Raw genomic sequence first — 22,889 nt, 5'->3', positions numbered from 1 at the left:
CCTATTGAAGGATATCTTGGTTTCTTCCAAGTTTTGACAATTATAAATAAAGCCGCTACAAACATCTGTGCAGATTTTTGTGTGGACATAAGTTTTCAGCTCATTCAGGTAAATACCAAGGAGTGCAACTGCTGGACTGTATGATAAGAGTATGCTTGTTTTGTAAGAAAGAGCCAAATGTCATCTAAAGTGCCTGCACTATTTTGCATTCCCACCAGCAACGAGTGAGAGTCCCTGTTGATCCACATCCTTGCCAGCTTTTGGTTGTATCAGTGTTCTGAATTTTAACCATTCTGATAGGAGTGCAGTGGTATTGCATTGTTATTTTAATTTGCATTTTTCTAATGACATATGATGTTGAGCATCTTTCCATATACTTATTTTCCATCTGCATATCTTCTTTTTGAGGTGTCCATGTGTTTTGCCCATTTTTTTTTTTGCGATACGCGGGCCTCTCACTGTTGTGGCCTCTCCCGTTGCGGAGCACAGGCTCCGGACGCGCAGGCTCAGTGGCCATGGCTCACGGGCCCAGCCGCTCCGCGGCATGCGGGATCTTCCCGGACCGGGGCACGAACCCGTGTCCCCTGCATCGGCAGGCGGACTCTCAACCACTGCGCCACCAGGGAAGCCCCGTTTTGCCCATTTTTTAAAGTGAATTGTTTTCTTATTGTTGAGTTTTAAGGCTTCTTTGTGTATTTGGGATATCAGTCCTTTGTCAGATACATGTTTTGCAAGTATTTTCTCCCAGAGTGGAGCTTGTATTTTCATTTTCTTAAATGTCTTAGAGCAGAGTTTTAATTTCAATAAAGTCCAATTTATCAATTTTTTCTTTCACAGATCATACTTTTGATGTTGTACCTGCCCCCAGTATTCATCAGTCTTTCCTGTGACCAAAGGGATAAATCAGGGTGTAGGCTAATGGGGTTCAGAGGGCAGTGTAAACTGAAAGAGCAGGAGGGCAGGAATTGACCCTTTGATCTTGTCCATATAGGCTCCACCTTTTGAGATCATTTCTCAGTCATCTATTTCTATAATAATGCTACATAACAAAACAACCCCAGAAGGGCTTATAATAATAAGCATTTACTTCTCTCTCACATGTCCATGGGTTGGCTGGATTTCAGTTGATCAAGGCTGTGCTCAGCTGGGTTTAAATCCGAGCTGCAGGTTGGGTCCAGATCTGTTTCACATGTCACTTATCTTCCTTGGACCTTGTTCTTTTCAGGTCAAAAGACTGGAGGGCAAGCCCAGCCACACAAGCACATTTCTAGTCTTTGCTTACATCATATCTGCTAACATTCCATTGGTGAAAGCAAGTCCATGGCCAAGCTCAACATCAATGGGGCAGGGAAGTATACTCCTACTATGGATTACTGAACAGCAATCTAATATGCCACAAATCATATATGCAAATTCCTATCACAGGACCCTGGGCTCTGCTTTCAGATATCCAAAGACACATTCCCAAACAAGAAAGCAAGAGAGAAATTCAGTTATAAACTAAGTAAGTTGAAACACTGCTAGCTTTATTTTCCACTGTTCTTATACCCAGTGCCTAAGGTTAGACTCTGTGCTACTCAAGCCTACAGAATCAAGTCAGTATTGCATTCCATGGGACTCTGGCGGGTGCTTCACAGAAGGATATATATAGATCCTTCAGGAGATACAATAATACAGAAAGGTGTTATTTGCTCCCCACTCCACTGTCCACCTCTTCTCATCGCTCCCCCTACAACAAAGCTAACCAACAGTGACTTTCAACTGAGACAACATGCAGGAAGGCCCCACTGCCTCATCTTCTCTGCCTCCTTCCCACATCTGCCCCCACCTCCCACCCTCCACTGAGAGCTTCCAACGCAGGGTACCAGATACCTCTCAGCAGCCATAGCTCCAGCTGCCAGGGCTCCTGCAATGGTGGATACCATCTTAACAACCATGATGGCTGCTTGGCCATGAGAAATGCAGGGGCTACAGGCAGCCCCCAACCCTGTGGGAGATCCAGACCAGCCAACGTGCATAGAAAAGTGGCTTGACAGGAGAGTCAGTGTCCCAGATTGTGAAAAATCATTCCTGTCATCCTGGCCGACCCAGCTTCTGGGAGACAAAAAACCTTCCACTGTGATAGGTGAATAATGCTCCCCCTCAAAAAAAAAAAAAAAAAAAAAGATGTCCACGTCCTAATTCCTGGAACTTGTGAAGATGTTACCTTATGTGGCAAATGGGACTTTACAAATGTGATTAAGGAACTGAAGATGGAAAAATTAGTCTGGATTATCCAGGTGGGTCCAATGTAATTACAGGGGTTCTTACAAGTAACAGAGGGAGGCAGGAGCCTCAGAGTCAGAGAAGGAGATGTGATAATGGAAGCAGAATTTGGAGTGATGAACAGAAGGGAACCAGGAATGTGGACAGCTTCTAGAAGCTGGAAAAGGCAAGTACACAATTGTTCCCCAGAGCCCTGCCAACCCATCTCAGACTCTGACCTATGGAACTGCAAGACAATAAATTTGTTTTGTTTTAAGCCATCAAGTTTGTGCTAATTTGTTACAGAAGCCATAGGAAACTAATACAGCCAGCAAGTATTTGGGGGCAGTTAGAAAACTGTGAGCACTGAACCCCACTTCTCTTTGCCAGTCCTTCCCCCTTTGACTTGACATCCAGCAAAAGGCAAATGTTCAGAAATTGGCAGGACAAGACAAGTCAAACTGTTAGTAAAACCTTTAGCATTCAGATCTTTTATTTAAATATTTATTTCATTATTTTTAAAGTTCTCCATCCAAACCACAGCTGTAACTGGAATCCAGCTGTCCCAGGCAATAGAAATATCAACCGGGGGTGTCCTGAGATTGGCAGATTGTGGATTGCTAGAGTCAAAAAGAGATTGTCCGGTCCAACCCACCCACTTGACAGATGAGGAATTGTGGCTGGAGAGAGGGTGGGTGTCTGGGAGTGGGAAAGGTGAGCAGGTGCTGGGCAGATGGTGCTGGAGCCCCTGCGCAGGCGTGGCCTCAGTGCCTGGCCCTGCCTGGCCGCCCCCCGTCATGGCTGCTGTTGGTACTGGCCCTCGGTGGCCGTGTAGAAGTCATCCAGCACACTCTGGATGTATTCGAAGGTGGGCCGTTCCTCGGGGTGGTTCTTCCAGCAGCGAGTCATGATGTTGTAGAGCTCCTTGGGGCAGTGCTCTGGTCGAGGCATCCGGTACCCCCGCTCCAGTGCCCGGATCACCTCGGGGTTTGACATCCCTGAGAAGGAGCCATGGAATTGAAAAGGGAGGGATTGGGGTTGGGGTGGCAGACACCGTTGCCTCCCCAACAACCATCACTCCCCACCTCCCCATGGGAGCTGAGCTCCTCCCACTGTGAAAGCCAGGTATCCCTTCCCCAGCCACCCCTGCAGTGAGGGCAGGGGCCTGGTGCCCAGTTTGGGCCAATGGAGCTGATGGGGAGACTCCCAGGAAACTTTCAGGCAAGGTTTTTCTCCCTTATGAGAAAAGAGGCTTTGGAGGACACACCCTTCCTTCTTCCTTTGGACACTGACACAATGTGATCTTTGGAGCTGCAGCAGCCATCTGACCACATGGGGAAGACAGTCACAGAGGAACCAACCCAGAGTCCCGAGAGCCTTTGAGCAACTGAACTGACCAGTCACCAGTGCCAGACTCCTTGCTCTGGGGAATAATAACTTACCTATTGTTTCCACCACTCTTAGCCTGATAATTTGTTACTTGCAGCCTAATGCATCCTAATGGATACAGCATTCCATAACCCATTGCCTGGTTTTTATTGGTGTACCCTCAAGATAAAACAGTCAGATAGCTAGACTCAGTGTCACCCTACGAGTGGGAACATTTTTTTTTTTTTTTAGAAGATGTTGGGGGTAGGAGTTTATTAATTAATTAATTTATTTTTGCTGTGTTGGGTCTTCGTTTCTGTGCAAGGGCTTTCTCTAGTTGTGGCAAGCGGGGGCCACTCTTTATCGCAGTGCGCGGGCCTCTCACTATCGCGGCCTCCCTTGTTGCGGAGCACAGGCTCCAGACGCGCAGGCTCAGTAGCTGTGGCTCACAGGCCTAGTTGCTCCGCGGCATGTGGGATCCTCCCAGACCAGGGCTCGAACCCCTGTCCCCTGCATTAGCAGGCAGATTCACAACCACTGCGCCACCAGGGAAGCCCCGGGAACATTTCTTTGTTCAATTAAAGTTTATGTTAGTTATCCTCAAGAACAAACGTTTAAACATCTATGATCCCCAATTTTATATTACCAGTCCTGAACACCAAACATATTCATAGATCCAAGTGCTTCCTTGAACATCCGTACTTGGGTGTCTACAAGTCACCTCAAATTTAACAGGGCTGAAACAGAATTCTTGAATTTCTATTCCCAGACCATCATGCAGCCAGTTGCTCAATCAAAACAAGGAGACTCATCCTTGATTCTTCTCTCTCCCTCACCTTCCACATCAGTAAGCCACATCCTTTCTTCTTATAAAACACAGCACCAACTCATCAACTTATATCTGTTACGACTGTCACCATTGCCTGTGCCATTGCTGCAGCTCCCACCATCTCCCCAGCCCTGATGCACTCTCCACACTAAACCAAAGCATCACTTAAACGTGGAAATCAGACGATGCCACTTCCCTGCCTAGAATCCTCCAATGGCTTCTGTATACTTAGACTAACACCTATAGGCTTCACCATGACTATGGGTCCTGCCTGACTGGGCCCCTGCCAACCCCCTCACGTACCGTCTGCTCTCATTCCTTGTCTCCAGCTACCTGGCTTCCTTGCTATTCTTCAGGCACACCGCAGGCCCTAAGAGCTGGCAGTACCTTCTACCTGGAATCCTTTCCCCAGATCTTCACTCAGCTGGCTTTCCGCTCAAATATGACCTGCTCTGACAGTGCTCCCTGTCCGCAGGAGGCCCATGTCACCCCCTCTCCCGAGCCCCTGCTTCATTTTCTTCTCTGCAGTGATCTCCACTGAGAGTGTGTGTCTGTTTAGTGTGTGTTCCTCCAGGCTAGAACGTGAGCTCCTGCTGAGCAGGGACCTTGTCTCTTACTGTATCCTTCATGCACTGTATCCTTCATGCCTAACACACAGTAGGAATTTGATAAATACTGATGAGTGAACCAAGTGTCTACACCTTTTATTTCTAATCTTCAAAACCACTTCTGCAAGGTAGTTGACATCATTACCTATAATTTTTACAGATGAAGAACTAGGGTAGAAGTCAAGTGGATTTCCCAAAGTGTAATAGTTGATGGGGACAGGATTAAAACTCAGGACTTCCCTGGTGGCGCAGTGGTTGAGAGTCCGCCTGCCGATGCAGGGGACAGGGGTTCGTTACCCGGTCCGGGAAGATCCCACATGCCGCGGAGTGGCTGGGCCCATGAGCCATGGCCTCTGAGCCTGCGTGTCCGGAGCCTGTGCTCCGCAACGGGAGAGGCCACAGCAGTGAGAGGCCCGCGTGCCGCGAAAAAAAAAAAAAAAAATGTCAGGGACTCTTTATATCCACCTTGCCTCCTCTCCCCAGTGTTCTGGCTACAGATACCCTAGGATACATCCCAAATGAAAAGGAACACAGAACAACTTTATTTACTGAGTCCCAGGCAATCTACATGTCGGGTATATCTTTGTATACCCTATGGTCTACGCAGTGTAGGGTGCTGCCCATAGGCATGGGGATAAATTCATCCATTTGACGAATAGTTACTAGACACCCATTATGAGCCAAGCACAAATGTAGGCAGTGCAGATGCACCAGTGAGGAATACAGAAATGATTTCTGGCCTCACAGAGCTCAGAGTCTGATGGAGAAAATACCAAATGAATATATAGTTATCAGTGGTGATGAATGCTGTGAATGAAACAGTATAGGGTATTGTGAATGAGAATCACAGGGACATGTATGGTACTTTAGATCAGAGGTCCCCAACCACCGGGGCATGGACCAGTACAGGAACGGTGGGTGAGCAAGCGGAGCTTCATCTGCTGCCCCCCATTGCTCCCCATCCCTCGCGTTACCACCTGAAACACCCTCCCACCTCCATCCGTGGGAGAACTGTCTTCCGTGAAACCAGTCCCTGGTGCCAAAAAGGTTGCTGCTTCAGATGACTGGGCTGTGGGGTACAGCATGAAATGAAATGGGAGAAGTAGGCAGGGGCTGGATCATGAAGGACCTGCAGGCCACAATTAGGAGTTGGGATTCTGTCCTAATTATGCTGGGAGGCCATTAAAAAGTTAGAGGTGGAGAAGGGAAAAGATCTGGTTCACAGTTTTAGAAAAATCCCTCTGGTCTCAGGTGGAGAAAGGCCTGTTAGAGAGATGGGAGTCTGATTAGGAGGTCACTGCACCAGCGAGGTGAGGGAGGATGTTGGCCTGGTGGTGGTGGAGGCTGTGGAGTTAGAAGTGGGCCGACTTGGGATGTTTTGGAGTCAAATGGCCAGAACCCTGTGACTTCTTGGATGTGGAAACGGATGAGAGAAGAGGAAGGGCCAAGCAGGCTCCCAGATTTCAGGCCTAAGAAACTGGATGGATAATGGAGGCTTTAACCGAGATGGGGCAGGCGAGGGGAAGTTGGGGGTGAGGGCCAGGAACTCAGTCTGACATAGAGAACAGACTGGTGGTTGGCAAGGGGGAAGGGGTTGGGGGAGGGATGGGGTTGGGGGAGGGATGGAGTGGGAGGTTGGGGTTAGCAGATGGATGCTTTTATATATAGAATGGATAAACAACAAGGTCCTACTGTACAGCACAGAGAACTATATTCTGTATCCTATGATAAAACATAATGGAAAAGAATATTAAAAAAAAGAATGTATATAACTGAATCACTTTGCTGTACAGCAGAAATTAACACATTGTAAATCAAGTATACTTCAATAAAAATATTGATAAAAATCAGGACTTCCCTGGTGGTCCAGTGGTAAAGAATCTACCTTACAATGCAGGGGACGTGGGTTTGATACCTGGTCAGGGAACTAAGATCTCACATGCAGTGGGGCAACTAAGCCTGTGTGCCACAACTACTGAGCTCGTGTGCCTCAACTAGAGAGCCCCCGTGCCGCAAACTACAGAGCCCACGCGCTCTGGAGCCCGCGTGCCACAACTAGAGAGGGAAAACCCACAAGCCACAATTAGAGAGAAGCCCGCGCACCACAACGAAGAGCTCGCATGCTGCAACGAATGATCCCGCGTGCCTCAAAGAAGACCCGATGCAGCCAAAAAAAAAAAAGAAATTGATAACAATAAATAAACAAAATAACAAACAAACAAACAAAAACTCGGTCCGAATGGCCGCACTGACAAGAGAAGAGAGCCAGGCTGGGCCCTGGAAGCAGCCCCAAGCTGATGTTCCCTCTCCTACCTGGGTAAGGGATCCGGCCGTAGGTGACGATCTCCATCAGCAGGATACCAAAGGACCAGACGTCTGACTTGATGGTGAAGGAGCCAAAGTTGATGGCTTCAGGAGCTGTCCACTTGATGGGGAACTTGGCCCCTGTGGTTTGGACAGAGCAGAGTCAGGCTGAGTCGGGGGAGCAGTCAGGGCTGGGTCTCTGCTAGTGCAAGGGAACAGGACAGCGGTACAGCTGCCAACGTCTGCCCCCTGCAGAACTGTGACTTCCCTCAATCTGGCCTCCATGGAAGCAAGGAACATCCATCCTGAGGACAGATGGCTAAAGTGGGGAGGAGTGGGCCGAGGTGCCTGGGGTGTGTCTGGGAACTCACTCTCTGGGGCCACCTCAATGATTCAGCTGATGTCCTGGTGAACTGCAACTCCTGAAGAGTGGAGTCCTAGAGGTCACAGGATCTTTGGGGACAGCAGAACTTCAAGGGACTTTGAGACCAGGTCACATCTGATGCCTCCGCCCCCTAACCCCCTGCAATGGGGAAAGGGAAGATTTTGGCTCTTGGCCTCTGAGGTTTCCCCCGTCACTGGGTGTCTCCCCTTCTAGTCCTCCCCTCCTTGCCTCTGGTCTGGAATGGGTTTAGTTAACCTTTGGTGAGTGATTTCTATCATAATTCCACTGTGGTTGGGGAATGTGGTGTAAAGGATACATGTTCTTCGGAGTTTGTTGAGACCTGCTTTATGATTTAGTACATAGTCAAGTTCTGAAAATGCTCTATGTTTTTTCTTTTTTTCCCCAATCCCTTCCTTCCTTGGGATTGAAAGAGTTTTTTTTATTCCTGCTTATCCTCTCTTGGTTTAGAAATTATACACTCTATTCTTTTTTTTTTTTGCGGTATGCGGGCCTCTCACTGTTGTGGCCTCTCCCGTTGCGGAGCACAGGCTCCGGACGCGCAGGCTCAGCGGCCATGGCTCACGGGCCCAGCCGCTCCGCGGCATGTGGGATCTTCCCAGACCGGGGGACGAACCCGTGTCCCCTGCATCAGCAGGCGGACTCTCAACCACTGCGCTACCAGGGAAGCCCTACACTCTATTCTTTTAGTGGTTGCCCTAAGTTTAGATTTTTTAAATTGTGTCATAATAAACATGAAATAAAATGTACAAATCTTTCATACACAACTTGATGCATTTTATATATGTATATCCCTTTGTAATCACCACTCAGATCAAGATATAGAACACTTTCTCAGAAGTGTTCCCTCCGGCCCCCTCTCTGTCAATAACCCCCCCAATCCAGGTAGCTATTATTCTGATCTCTAACATCATAAATGAGTTTTGCCTGTTTTTTTTGTTTGAGATACATTCACAGGCCATATAATTCACCCACCTAAAGTATACAGTACAATGGTTCTTAGTATACTCACAAAGTTGTGTTTTAAAATATTTTCATCATACCCCCCAAAACCATAGCAGTCACTACTCATTTCTTGCCAGGTCCCCACTCCAGCCCTAGGCTGGAGTTAATCTACTTTCTGTCTGTAGATTTGCTTGTTCTGGGCATTTCATATAAATGGAATCATATAATATAGGTCTTCGTGTCTGGCTTCTTTCACTTAACATGATGTTTTCAAAGTTTATCCATGTTTAGGGTATATTAGTACTTCATGCCTTTTTTTATGGCCAAATGATATTCCATTGTATGTCTATATCCCATTTTGTGTATCAGTTGATGGACATTTGGGCTGCTTCCACTTTGGGGCTCTTAAGAATATTGCTGCTGTCAACCTTCACATATGTGTTTGCCTGTTTCTGAATTTTATATAGATGCAACTATCCAGCATCTACTTTTTTGTCTGAGTTCTTTTATTTCGATATTATGCCGTGAGAGTCATCTACTTTTTTGCATGTGTCACTGGTTCGTAAGTTCTCATCGTTACATAATATTATATTCTGTGGATATACCCCAATTTAAATATCATTCTACTATTTGTGGACATTTAGATGCTTCCCAGTTTTTGTCGACTACACATAACGTTGCTCTTACCCTTAATTTCAACATGACTTGACTAACCCAATCTACAACTGATCACAGTCACTGGGGGAGACTCTGCAGACCAAGACACTATGTCCAGGAGTCCGTCCAGCTTAATAACTCACAGCTGATACTGGGACAGACCTTTGCATTTTTACCAATCACTTTCACGGGTCATAACTCTCAACAGTCACGACCCACCCGAGCGGGCTCCACGGGGCCCTCGGCAGCATCCCCTACCTTCCCGAGCTGTGTATTCATTGTCCTCTATGATCCGCGCCAGGCCGAAGTCAGCAATCTTGCACACCAGGGACGCAGACACCAAGATGTTGGCGGCTCGGAGGTCTCGGTGGATATAGTTCCTCTGCTCGATGAAGGCCATGCCTTCTGCAATCTCCACCCAAAACAGAGACACCCTTACCCTCGGATCTGGCCCAGCCCAAGGTGGGTTTCATCCAAAAGCAGAAGAGAAATGTCCAAGTGTGAGAAGGCTGGAAAATACGTGCACCAGCTCCCTCTTTTTATGTGGGAGGGTCCTGGGCTCAGGTTGGCATTTCTCTGTCTACCCAGACAGACTGGGGGGATCCTCAGGGCCTGGGCCAGTTTGGGGCTTCTCTAGAGCTGCAAGACCTCCCAAGAACGCTTTGAGGAAAAAGTGTTATTTCTCCAAGGACCCACACACACACAAACCAGTATACTTCGACGGGCTTTCATCCCCAACTCCACTTCTGGGAACAACCTAGGCTCACATAACATTCTGCTGTATCTCTTATGCCTCCTTCACCCCCAAGCCTGGGTAGGGAAAATTCCTTTATTCATTCAACAAATATCTACTGAGTGTCTCATGGGTGCCAGACATATTGCTTGAACAGGTGGGGAGCCAGGCAAGGTCCCTGCAGGTGGTAATAAGTACCATAAAGAAAGGACGAAGCAGGTAATAGGACACAAAGTGTAGAGGGCTGTTTTGGATTGGATGGTCAGGGAAGGCTGCTTTGATGAGGTGAAACTTTAGGAAAGATCTGAGTGATGATAAAAGTGTGTCAAGTAAGAGCATCACCGTGAGCAAAGGTCCAGAAGTAGGAGTGAGCTTGGGTATTCATAGAACAGGTGGCTGAGCCGAAGTTGCCAGAGGGGAAGTTGGGGGAGTTGAGGTTGTTAGGGAGGCTGCTGATTGGGAAGAACCTTGTAGGTTAGGAGAGGCAGTTGGGTTGTATTCTAAGCATAAAGGGAAGAGAGAAGTCTTAGAGCAGGAGAGTGACACGGTCTGGTATATATTTTAATGTCATCATGGCTGCTGAATGCATAATGGACTGTGTGGAGGATTCTTTTTTTTGTTTTGAATTTTATTTTATTTATTTTTTTATACAGCAGGTTCTTATTAGTTATCCATTTTATACATATTAATGTATATATGTCAATCCCAACCTTGTGTGGAGGATTCTTATTCACAATGGGACCTTGGAAGCCTGACAGAAAGATGTGGGATTTTTCCTTAGAGACGTTTTCCACTTACAAGGGTTTGTGCATTAACCCTCAGAAACAGGCTTATGACTAACCCTCAGAAACTCAGAAAATAGCATTTATAGTTCATAAACTGGCCTTCAATGTCCTTGAGGCAGGCATTATCACCATTTCTGTTGTACAGGGGAGGGACACATTTTCTAGATCACACCACCAGGGAGATTCTGACTCAAACCTGTCTGTGGATTTCCACTCCCCATACCCCAAGCTGCCTCTAGTTACCCAGAACTCCAGTGCTCTGGAGAACTGCAGCTGGTGCAATCTGGTGAGATTATTTGGGGAGGCGGGACTTCTGACCAGACCAAACCGAGACACAAGCCTGTTCAAAGTCTGAGGCAAGTGGATGGTGCACTTGTGGAAAGTGGCCAGCAGGGAGCACCTGTGGCCATTGGAACTGAGGTCTGAGGCTCCAGGCTTTCCAACAAAGACGTGAGACTTTCTGATTTTGTTTGTGGTAAGGCAGAGTCCTGACCTGGGGGTGTGGAAAATTTATAAGGAGTTCCTCGACCAAACAGTTAACAACAGCTGTAACATTAACGGCGGACGTTGTAGCTTATTCATTAATCATAGATAATGCTTAACAAACTTAAATAGCATTTACTCTCTGCTTTGGGGGAGGTACTATTGATATCAGCACTATTCTACAGGTGAGAAAACTGAATCCTAGAGAAATAATTAACTGGCCCAAGTGGAGACCAGGACTGGAAATCTGACAGCCCTGCTCAGGGTCTGTGTCCATTACTCTACCTGAATGTTTGGCACAGAGCAGGCACTAATGCTGGTCGTTACCATTTTTCAGTACCCAGGGACAGACTCTCATGTTATGAATTTGCACATGAGCACATGAGCTCAGTGGGGCAGGTGGGACTAACCCCACTCAGGAGACAGCCGATGAGAAGGCTTAGGTGACTCCGGGGTTGGACCAGCTCAATTTGAGCCCCATATCTCTGTGATCTCCAAGCAAACTACTTTAACCCTCTGTGCCTCACTTTTCTTCTCTGTAAAATGGGGACAATAGAACCTTCTTCCAAGGGGTCGTGTGAGGATTAATACTCTAAGTCTACATCAGGGCTTAGAACAGAGTCTGGCATATAATTATTCACTTCAACAGTGGCTATAATGGTCCCTGTTGAGGAAAGTGGCCCTCAGAAAGGTTAAGCAATTTGCTCAAAGCTACACAGGCAGAGCTGGGGTCAATAGCAAAACTCTACGCGATTCCTAAGCCCATGTGTATATAGTGGTTCTTCTCAAGGATTTGTCAACTGAACAAATAGTGGATAGGTTGACTGGGTTCAGGGTTTGTCTACGAATTGGGGGTTGATGAGGTGGTGAGATTTCATGCCCACCAAGTGGGCTGCCATGATGTCAGGCGTTATTACTGGGTTTGCTTCTCAGAGTATCAGGGAATCACAGAACCCGCTGGAAGGGCCTGTAGGGATATCCCAGCTCAGGGCTCTTCAAACTGAATCCAATCGATACCTCAAGGTCATCCTGGGGTTGGAGGGACAAAATGAAGGCCACCTGCTTCAATCAGAGCAGCTCTGTTTTGATCTATTTTAAAGTATTCAGCTGCTCTACAAGAGTCATTTGACTAACCGAGTTATGGCTTAAAAAAAAAAAAAAGAAAAAGCTTTCAAACTTGAAAACCACAGAGATGGTCCAATTCCCTCATTTGACAAATAGAGAGACCAAGACCCAGAGTGGATCCGAGGCTCCACAGCCAGTTGGTGACAGGGCTGGGCAGCCTCCACTGACTGCGCCCACCTGCCTCTCTAGACTGGAAGTGAAGATCAGGCCACCAGGTTGACTCCTTCCTGTCCCTGGGCTCTGAGTCTACCTCTGCTCCTTGATGCACAAGGGCCTGGAACCTCTTTCCCTCCTGTGGTTTCTATTTTCCTGTCTGTGCCATGAGGAGAGTGGTCCTTGCCCCAGTCCGTGAACCTCCACCCAGCAAGGTTTCTGCCAGTTTGATGGTTATAATTTAGCAACAGGCCAGACTATTGTTTCCCCGGGGCAGCGCCCACTGAAGGGAAAATGCCAGGTCTTGATTTCCATAGGCTTCTGGCATTCCAGGCTCTGAAAGGTAAAGTCTTTTATTATACCTCTGCCCACCCCCCCCCATGATTTGCGTACTCAAATGAACTCTGCCTCAGGCATCTCCAGAAGGCCCAGCCCTAGGCCCAGGCGCCCCGTCTCCCTTAACACCTTCCAGGCTGCAAGCCACACCCCCTGCATTTTTGCCAGGCCCAGGCTCCAACTGACCAGGCTGAGCTCTTGTTTTGCCCTTTGGGCTTTGGCACAGGCTGCTTCTTCTGCCTAGAATACCCTTCCCTCTCCTCTTCATCTGCCTAACTTCTACTCATCCTTCAGGGCTCAGCCTAGAGACCGCTTCCTCTGAGAAGCCTTCTCAGATTGCTCCTGGGCTGGGCTAAGTGCTCCAGCCGTGTACTCCCATAGCAGACTTTTCCTCCCCTGTTTTCCCACAGATAGGAGAGAATGAGAGGCTAGAAGTAAAAAGCACTCAGGCTGGGGGTGAGAAGAGCTGTAGAAAGTGAAGGGAAGATGAGAAAGAAAATGGGGTTTTAAGAAGCGTTTGTGTGATTTATGGACATTTTAAATTTTGCTGGATACTGCATTCTTTTGGCACTGAGCCAGGACCACTTGGGTCCTGGTTCTCTAAGAGATTCAGTTGTTTAGTAAGTGTAACCCCTGGGAGGACAGCAATACTTTCCATTTTGTTCACTGCTGTATCCCCTAAAAGTAACATAGTAATTTAGGCAAGCTACTCCACCTCACTGGGCCTTAGTTTCCTCATCCGTACTTCACTTCGTCTCTGTGCCTCAATTTCCTGTTCTGTAAAATGGAGTGACAATTACCTATCTGTGGCCAGACTATTACATCAGTGGCTTCCAGTGAACCATGCCTCCTGGGACTCATGGTGTAGCCCCTCCCACACTGACTGAGGGCTGGGCATGGGACTTGCTTTGGCCAAGGGGACATTAGTAAGCACGATGCAAGCGGAGCTTGCTCATTTACGGCTTGGTCCCTTAGAAGATTCCCTCTTGGAACCTCGCTGCCAGGATGTAAAGGAGCTCTGGTTGGCCTATTGAGTGACGTGGGGCCACTGGAGAGAGACTTGGAGGATGAGCCACCACCTCGGACATTCTAGCCCCAGGCAAGCTCTCAGCAGAATGCATCCACAAGAGGAACCTCAGTTTCACCACGTGGAGCAGAAAAACCACCCAGCCAACCCCAGTCAACCCCACAGAATCATGGGAAATAATACGTTGCTGTTTCAGGCTACTAAGCTTTGGAGTGGTTGGTTACAAAGGAATAGATAACAAAAATCTCACCCTAGAAGGTTGATGTGAGGACTACATGAGTTAGTACATAGAAGGCACATAGAAAAAGCATACTTTAATCCCGAGCACTCAATAAATGTTAGCTATTATTACTGTTATTACTATAGTATGTGATCAATAAACATTTGTTGAAGAGATAATTGCCTTCCTGTCCCCCTCCCCAGACTTCCCCATTAGACTCTCACCTGGGCTGAGAAGTCGATGAGTCTTGGCAATGGCTGCTTGCTGCCCTCTTCACTTTTCAGGAAGTCCAGCAGGCTGCCTGTGTCGGGGAGGGTGAAGCAACATTTACTACTCTCAGGACTTTAGCGTGTGGTTAAGATCGTTCATAGTAATGGATTTAAATAAAAGTATTTACCGCTCCTAGTGTCTGAGAAACAGAATTTGGGCGTTTGGAAAACGACTTTGTGATTGCCAGACTGGTCCCTTGACTGAGACAGCTTTCTGAGGCTGGATGACTGGGGGCATGGTTTTATAAGGTTGGCATAATTGTGTGTTTAGAAAATGATAAAAGCTTTGAGATTATGAATCACTCTAAATGGAGGTCATGTGAGATGTTTCTGTATATAGAGAAATGGGCAGGGATTGAAAATGATTGGGAAATGGTGGTCTAAAAAAAAAATCCCTGAGACGTCCTGGATTGTGTGTAGGCAGGGTGGGGGCAGCCTGGAACGGAGGCTTTGTCAACTCTTAAGGTTGACAAAGGTCTTAGTGCTTTGAGTCTTTTTTCTGGAGCATTGGTCCAGCTAGGGAAGGTGGCTGATGGTGGGGGGTGGTTTAGGGAGTCACCCCAGGCTCTAGGGCTCACAGTGAACCCCTAGAAGCCTCTTCTCCTATCACCCAGAGGGATTCTGGCCCCACCTGCTCTCCCAGGGGCCCATGTGCTCCCCTTCTCCTGGCATCCCCCTAACATGATTTCACCCCCTCAAACAGGAGGGTGGGGTGGATGGATATGAAGATGATCAGTGAGCTCGTGTCAGAAGAGCTCCTGGCCAGACTGGGGAAATCTTGAAGGCAAGAACCTTGACAGAGTCACCTTTGACTCTGCAATTGACCCGGAGGAGCCACAGCCTGCATCCCCAGCTCCCAGCATGTGGCACCTTTGGCCATGAACTCTGTGATGATGTAGATGGGCTCCTCCGTGACCACAGCATGCAGCTTCACCAGCTTGTCGTGCTGCAGAGTTTTCATCAGGTTGGCTTCTGCCAGGAACGCGTCCACAGACATGCTCCCGGGCTTCATCGTCTTCACGGCCACCTTGGTGTGCTTGTTGTAGGTGGCTGGAGTGGAACAGGGAGCAGGAAAGGTGGTCAGGACCCACTGCTCTTTCCCCACAGTTCTGGAAGACCTGGGTGCAGACCTGCCTCCTCCAGGACGCCTTCCCTGCTCATCTCAGCCCTTAGAGAGAGAAGGGGAGACATGGGCTTTGGCCTTAGACAGATGTGGGTTGGAGGGCCGGTTTACCACTTCCTAGCTGTGTGCCCTTGGGCAAGTCACTCAACCTCTCTGAACTGTGGTTTCCTCATCTGCAAAGGCTCTTTCAGGGATTAAAGAATAACCTTAAAACATCACTCAGATTATGTCACTCACTCACACACGTACCTTTGTTTTGTCAGACATTCATACACATACTATCTTTGCTTAAAATGGTTTATTTAATCTTAACACTGCTCTCAAAATAAATACCAGTTTCATCATGGTCCATAAGGCCCTGCGTGATCTGGCCTTGCCCACCTTGCCTCATCATCCACCAACACCCCCCTTACCTTTTGTGCACCAATCAGCCTGCGTATCATTCAGTCCCCCAAGCAGCCAACTCCCTTTCCCACCACAGGGACTTTGCACATGCTGTTCCCTCACCTCACCCTACCCCTTCCCTGCTTCATCTTGTTGATCTTGTAAATCTCGTTGTTGCTTGTGTTTCCATGTTTGCCTTGGCTGCCAGGAAGCTCTAATCCAGAGTTGAGGTCTTCCTGTAGTAACAGTCTAAGGCCTCATATAATATTTTTTGTTTTCCAACCTCATCAGCCCAATCTGTCTTACCTTCCTCTCCATACTTTCTCTGCCACATTCTCTTATTCAGTGCCTGGCATACAGTAGGCTCTCAATAAATATAGTTAAAATACGTGGATTTTAACCTTATTTTTTTCTGGCTGAATTGTTTGCATATCTGTAAGTTGTCTTCACTCCCATTTGGAACGTGGTGGAGTATAAACACAATGGGGGGCACCAGGCACTGGGCCAGGCATCGTGTCTAACCCACAGTCCTGCAAAGCAGGCTTTGCTATTTTTAGGTTGTTAGAGGCAGGACAGCAGGGGTGGAATATGACTTTTTGGTGCTCCACAATGCCCTAGCATGGCGCTGGGCACACGGCAGGTGCTCAGAACAGCTTGTTCCTCAGCTGCCAACACTGAACTCACCTGGAAATCTCCAGTTATACTTACCCATTCTTTTTTTTTTTTTTTTTTTTTTTTTTTGCCACGCTGCATGGCATGTGGGATCTTCGTTCCCCAACCAGGGATCGAAACCCGTACCCCCTGCATTGGAAGCACAGAGTCTTAACCACTGGATCACCAGGGAAGTCCTATATTCTTTCCCATTCTTAATTTTCATCATCCTAAGAGATGTTCAGGTTATCTCAACACCCAACTAATACACTGTCCCAGCTCCATGTGAGGGAGCAGATTCCTCATCTAGGACTCCTGCTTCCCAAAACAAAGTGTTTGACCCCAACAGGCCTGGCCTCAAAGGCAAATCAGTGTTTGCATGGCAGGACAATTTGGTATGCTATCAGAGAGGAACTGAAGAATTGCTCCTTTATGGTTATTATTCAAATCTCCCCTCTGCCCTGGGTGGCATTCCCACTTTGCCTCAGGCTGTTCCTGAAAGCAAGGACCTCCCTCTCCCCTCCTTCCCCTCCCCACTCTGGCCCTGGGTCCTTACCCATCCAGACTTCCCCGAACTGCCCAGCTCCAAGTTTCTTTTCCAGCCTGAGGGACTCCCGGGGGATCTCCCAGGCATCTTTCTCCCAAGGCTTCTGGGGTTTGGAGGACATGCAGGGCACTGTCAGCTTCTGGCAGAGTCCGTCGCTCCCCTCTGGAATAGAGCCCCTGATCAGCTGAGGGCAGCCAGCTCCAGGCCAGCCACAGGCTTCCCCTTGGGGGCTGCCCCACCTGGTCCACTGTATCTGGCCCATGTTCCAAAGGGTTGTGCCTATCAGGGACATCCCCAAGAGAACAGAGCATGATGAGATGCCACCTCTGCCCTTCCGCTCAAAAGGCCTTCAGGAGAATCCGAAGCAACTATTTGTCTGGGGAGGAAGCATCATCAGGCCTCAGAGGCTGCAGTGCACACTTGACCCGGATTCCTGGGAGACAGGCCCACCCACTTGGGCCCCCGGTTGGAAGGCAGCCCCAGTAGAACTTACTCTTTTTTTGTTTGTTTGGCTGTGTCCCACGGCATGTGGGATCTTAGTTTCCTGATCAGGGATTGAACCTGCACCCCCTGTATTAAAAGCGCGGAGTCTTAACCACTGGATCGCCGGGGAACTCCCAGGACTCACTCTTGTAGTGGGCCACCAGCTCCTGCAGGCTGCTGAAGGTGCTCCGGGGGGAGATGTAGAAGCCCCCATTGTCCAGGGTCCGGATCTTATAATGTTTCACTGTGTCCCCGTGCTGGGGGTCGTAGTCTCGCACAGACAAAGAGTAGCTCCCTGCGTGGGCCAGAGAGAAACCCCTCAGGAGTGGATTCTCGGAGGCCTGCCACCTTGTGTCAGCAACCTGACACTCTGTAAGGCCACTACTGGCACCGTCCTGGCACCTGCTCAGTGGAGTACAGGGTAGGAGTGGGCTGTGGGGTCAGGCTTCCTGGGTGCTTGTCAGGCTGCTCCGTGTCCAGCTGTGAGACCTTGGACAAGTGACCATGTCACTTCTCTGGGCCTCAGTTTCCTCACCTGTAAAATGGGATTGGTCATACATCCTCACCCCATCACATTGCCTGACGGTTAAAAGAAGTAATGCTTGTACTCAGGATGTAAACACTCATTAAATGTTGGCTGTCATCATCTTTATTAGTATCTCTTTTTCTTCCTGTCGTCTATCTGTCTGTCTGTCTATCTGTCTATCAATCTATCATCACAAAAGCCAAGATACCACACCAGTTCGGTAGAAACGCTATTTAGAAACAAACAAGCAAAAAGATAAAACAAACACAAAAATATCCAGTTCAATTACTACAGTATAAACATCGAAATGTAAGTGTAAACATTAAATGCTGTGGCAGGCTGAGTAACAGCTCCCAAGATGTCCGTGTTCTAATCCCTGACACCTGTGCATATATTCCCTTACATGGTAAAAGGGGTTTTGCAGATGTGATTCAGTTAAGGATCTGGAGATAGGGAAATCATCCTGGATCATCCAGGTAGGCCCAGTGTAATCACAAGGGTCCTTATAAGAGGAAGTAAGAAGGTCAAAGTAGGATATATGAAGATGGAAAGTTGAGGTTGGAGAGATGTGAGAAAGGGGCTATGAGGCAAGGAATGCTGGTGGCCTCTAGAAGCTGAAAAAGGCAAAGAAACAGATTCTTTTGTGAAGCCTCCAGAAGGGACCAGTCCTGCGGACGCTTTAACTTGAGCCCAGTGAGACTGATTTCAGAATTCCGACCCCCAGAACTGTAACATCATAAATTTATCTCGCTTTAAGCCACTAAGCTTGTGGTAATTTGTTACAACAGCAATAGGAACCTAATACACATGGCATCACATAGACCAGAAACACACACGTTTTTCAGTCCACGGCCACGGTTCTGCCATTTGTGAGCTGACTGTCCTTGGACAAGTTATTAGCCTCTCTGTCTCCCAGTTTTCTCTACCACAGTAGCACCATGTCATAGGATTTGGGGGAGGTTTAAACTGTTGCATGAATAACAGTTGATCATACATGCTAGCCACTAAGAACCTTGTCTGAATAAAAAATGAATGAAAGAAAAAATGAATGAATAGGGATAATATTCATTATAATGAATTATAGTTATATGTATTATGATAAATGATATTATTCACTATAGTGAATGAATAACCCCACAAGGTAGAGGTTCTTTATCACCACAATTTTATAGATGAGGAGACTGAGGTCCAGGGAGGTGAAGTAACTCACCCACAGTCACACAGCTTGTAAGTAGCAGAGCTGGGAGTCAAACCCAGGCAGCAGGCTCTGGGACCCCCACTCTTAGCCAGTCAAGGTGAGGCTGGTTTGGCCGATGCTGGGTGAGGAGAAGCAGAATCCAAGAAGAAGCAGGATAGGATTTGGGGCACTTGCGCTGCAAGTTTTATTAACTCGGCGAACCCGCCTATGCCCCCACCTCTGAGGGCTGTGACAGTGGCCCAAGCTCACCTTCCTGCCCCGTAGGTCTGCCCCTGTGTGCAGGATGGCCCAGCGGGAGAAGAGAAGCCGAGGGCTGTGTACGGCTTTCCCTTTTTGTCCATTTCTTTTCCTCTGGGGGCTGAAAAGGGGCTTGTTGGGTGGGAGGAAATAAAGCCTAAATATTCACTGACCCAAAACACTGATTTTGAGTGGTGTTCTAGCTACATTCAGGCTTCCCCAGTTCAGATACCTAGGGAGTGAGTAGAAGGTCACACAGATGCCTTCGATTGTTGGCCCCAAAACTGTTTGCCCAGGGTACTGTGAGGTCACACTTTACGCAATTTACTGATTTCTTTGAACCAAGCAGTCTTTAGACTAAACACCGTAGTAAAGGTCCACTCTGTGTGTGAAATCCGAAATCACGAGACTCCTACTTACATTCATTCCTTTGGGAAAACTGGCCTCAGTTGATGTCAGTTTGAGTTACGCACTGTTTTGGGGCACTGCTCTTGCCTCCTGTGCGATGACCCGGCACAAAGCCACCCTCACAGCACAGAAATTTCAGGAAGCAGGCCTCCAACATCAAAACTTCCAAATACCTCAAAGGAGCTATTTTAAGCAGGGTCCCAGCGAAGGCCTTCCTTTGGGAGGAGGCCACCCATTTTCGTATGGAGAGAGGGAAGAGTCAGGTCTAGGGACAAGATGTATTTTGATGGATATTTAAAAGAATACAAGCAGGATGTTGTTTTTAGGGGCGGTCACTGCCTCCTACTTCCATTGGCCTAAGCCGGCAGCTCTGGGGGCTGAGAAGGCCCAAACTAGGCTTGAGCAAAGGGCAGGAGGAAGCTTGGAAGCTGCAGTGGGCTGGTGAGTTGTTCAGGCCCCCATCCCCCAGGGCATTCCCCCGTGGGGTAGGGGTGGGTGGGCAGGGACACAGGGCTGGGAGGGCCTGCATCACCTTTGGTGGTCTCGCTGTCCCGCATCATGAAGGAGCCCAGCACATTGCCAGGGGCCAGGAGTTGGCGCTCTGCATCCTTCCGGCTGATGCCCTTGAAGAACCACCTGGAGGGGAGGGGGGTGCAGCGTGTGAACCCGTGGCGGACAATCCTGGCTGGCTCTCAGCGCTCTTGCCCGGCACCAGGATTCTGAGGGCCAGGCTTCCTGCGGGATCAATTTTACTCAGATTCTTTTGGGGAAAACAACCATTCTTTTAATATTTTAACATTAAAACAGACATTTTACCAACCTGGTGAATCCAGTTTGCTGAAGCTGAAACTTACGCAATTTGGGGAGCTTTCTTCAAGAAAAGTAACACAGCGTTACAAATACAAAATGCTCGTGGTCATTCCAGCACCACCCAATGGGAGGGATAAGGTGATGAACAGAAAGACTGGGTGGAAAAATAACAGCAGTCTTAACCAACTGTGGTCAAAAATCTTACTTTTTCAAATTTCACAAGAACATTTGACCATCTTTTCAGGGTCTTGGAGGCCCATGTGAGTGAGGGCTGAGCTTTGTTACTGCCACAGTTCATCCTCCTCTGTGGATATAGAGTGAATATAAAGTCGGCATGCATTTCTAAGATAAAAGATGAGATTTCAAATGATTTTATACTTGGGACCATATCCTTGGACCTTTTCTTCATACTCCCTGGATGTTTGGGATCTTGGGTGGAAAAATTCAAGCAGCAGCAAACAAACCCGTTCCCTGAGGAGTAGTTCATGTGCTGTGATGGAAAAACCTCAGACCAGAGGTCAGCTGGCCTTGACCCTGACACAAATCTGCTTTGTGATTTTGAGCACGTCGCTTTCCCTCTCTGGACTTCTGTTTCCTCTGCTATCAACTGGGGAGACAGACAGCTGACATTCCTCAAGTTCTTGTTACCCACCCAACAACTCTGTGGAATCATTGCCTTTATTATCCCCACTTTATAGATGAGGAAACTGAGGAACAGAGAAAGCAAGTAACTTGCCTGGCGTCATATAGCTAGGAAGTGGTGGGGGCAGGATTCAAAGCCAGGCAGTCTAACTCCAGAGCCCAAGGTCTTAGTCACCATTCTACACCTCCCACTTGCCTTCTTTGCTCTCATTTGGTAAAGTAATTCATGCCATGGTAAAATGTTCAAGCAATGTTAAAGGGTACAGGGTAAGAGCTATCTCCCCGGCAATTCCATCCCTAGGAAGTTATCCCACCGATCTTGCACAGGAGGAAGTGACATATACGCAAGGAGATTCACCGCAGCACAAGACTGGAAGCAGCTTAAGTGACCGCTGGCAGGGGATAGTGGGGCATCTACGTGACAGACACTGCAGCTGTGAAAAGGAGGATACTGTAGGTGCTGCACGGAAGAGCTGAACAAAAGTAGAACAGTGTGCGTTCAATCTGCCACTTGTGTAAAACGGAGGGAGATATATGTATTTTCTTAATCAAGTATAAAGCATTTGGGAGGACGTACAAGAGACTGGTTGCTTCTGGAAGGGAAGTAGCTGGGTGGGGATAGGGTGGGAGGAACACTTTTCACTCTTTATCCTAGGTCCTTCTGCACCATTTGCATTTTAAAACATTTGAAAATATTGCCTATTTCAAGGCAGATGAGGAAATAAGATCTCATCCCACGCTGATTCCAGTGCCCCAGCTGCCCTCCCCAGAGGCAGCCTCTGTGAGCAGTTTCTTGATGCAGACACAAGAACCCAGGAGTGTAAGACTCACATAGGTATTTAGGTCAGTGGTTCTCAAGGTGCGGGAGGCAGACGGCAAACCCGTGAACAACCAAGGAAACAAGATCATTTTTGCTAGTGAGAAGTGCCTAGAAGGGAGTAAAATGGGTTTCCATGAGAGAGAGAGAATCTCAGAGAGGAACCTGCTTGAGACCGGGAAGGCCTCTCTGAGACTGGAAAGATGAGAAGGAGCCAGCCAGGCAAAGAGCCCTAGGAAGAGTGTGCCAGGCAGGGGAGACAGTGAGTGCAAAGGCCCTGAGGCAGGAGCAAGGCTGGCTCTGTTCATGCTTCCTTCTGGAGGGCGGGGAAATAGAATGCTCACTCTTCTGTCTCCAGAGAGTTGACTCGGGCAACGTAGTTGCTTGGGATGTAGCCCTCTTTCCGGGTAGCCAGGGATCGTGCTCTCCACCACTCCCCAGATCTGAGGGACAGGAAGAAGCAAAGGGGTCAGAGGGCAGGAGGACCACTCCTGGTCCTCTTGGGCCCCCCAGCCTTGGCCTGGAACACCCCCAACACCAGGAAGCCGGTAGGGTGAAGGGCAGGGCCACTACT

General features: G+C 48.2%; 1 protein-coding gene across 6 annotated transcripts in view; it reads right to left on the bottom strand.

The window, feature by feature from the left end:
• Positions 1–2,719: 2,719 nt before the first annotated feature.
• HCK (HCK proto-oncogene, Src family tyrosine kinase) overlaps positions 2,720–22,889 on the bottom strand; it is a 38,932-nt gene continuing 18,762 nt past the window's right edge. For 5 of the 6 annotated variants that reach the window (XM_089896676.1, XM_089896677.1, XM_089896678.1 and 2 more), the window contains 9 exons: positions 22,660–22,758; positions 20,579–20,682; positions 17,823–17,972; positions 17,204–17,356; positions 15,360–15,539; positions 14,445–14,521; positions 9,617–9,770; positions 7,363–7,494; positions 2,720–3,242 (listed from right to left, as the gene is read on the bottom strand). In XM_089896676.1, coding sequence (XP_089752802.1) covers positions 3,040–3,242; positions 7,363–7,494; positions 9,617–9,770; positions 14,445–14,521; positions 15,360–15,539; positions 17,204–17,356; positions 17,823–17,972; positions 20,579–20,682; positions 22,660–22,758 — 1,252 coding nt within the window. In that variant the 3' untranslated portion in view covers positions 2,720–3,039. Of the gene's footprint in view, positions 3,243–7,362; positions 7,495–7,724; positions 7,877–9,616; positions 9,771–14,444; positions 14,522–15,359; positions 15,540–17,203; positions 17,357–17,822; positions 17,973–20,578; positions 20,683–22,659; positions 22,759–22,889 lie in introns of those variants that run through there. The other variant, XR_016387906.1, reaches the window with a different exon arrangement.

Source organism: Delphinapterus leucas, chromosome 15, assembly GCF_059928025.1.
Source record: "Delphinapterus leucas isolate spDelLeu-1000000601 "Yukka" chromosome 15, BTC_Dleu_Yukka2, whole genome shotgun sequence".
Taxonomy (NCBI): Eukaryota; Metazoa; Chordata; class Mammalia; order Artiodactyla; family Monodontidae; genus Delphinapterus; species Delphinapterus leucas.
Note: the sequence above shows the minus strand (reverse complement) of the source record. Positions and strands in the feature narration are given on the sequence as shown.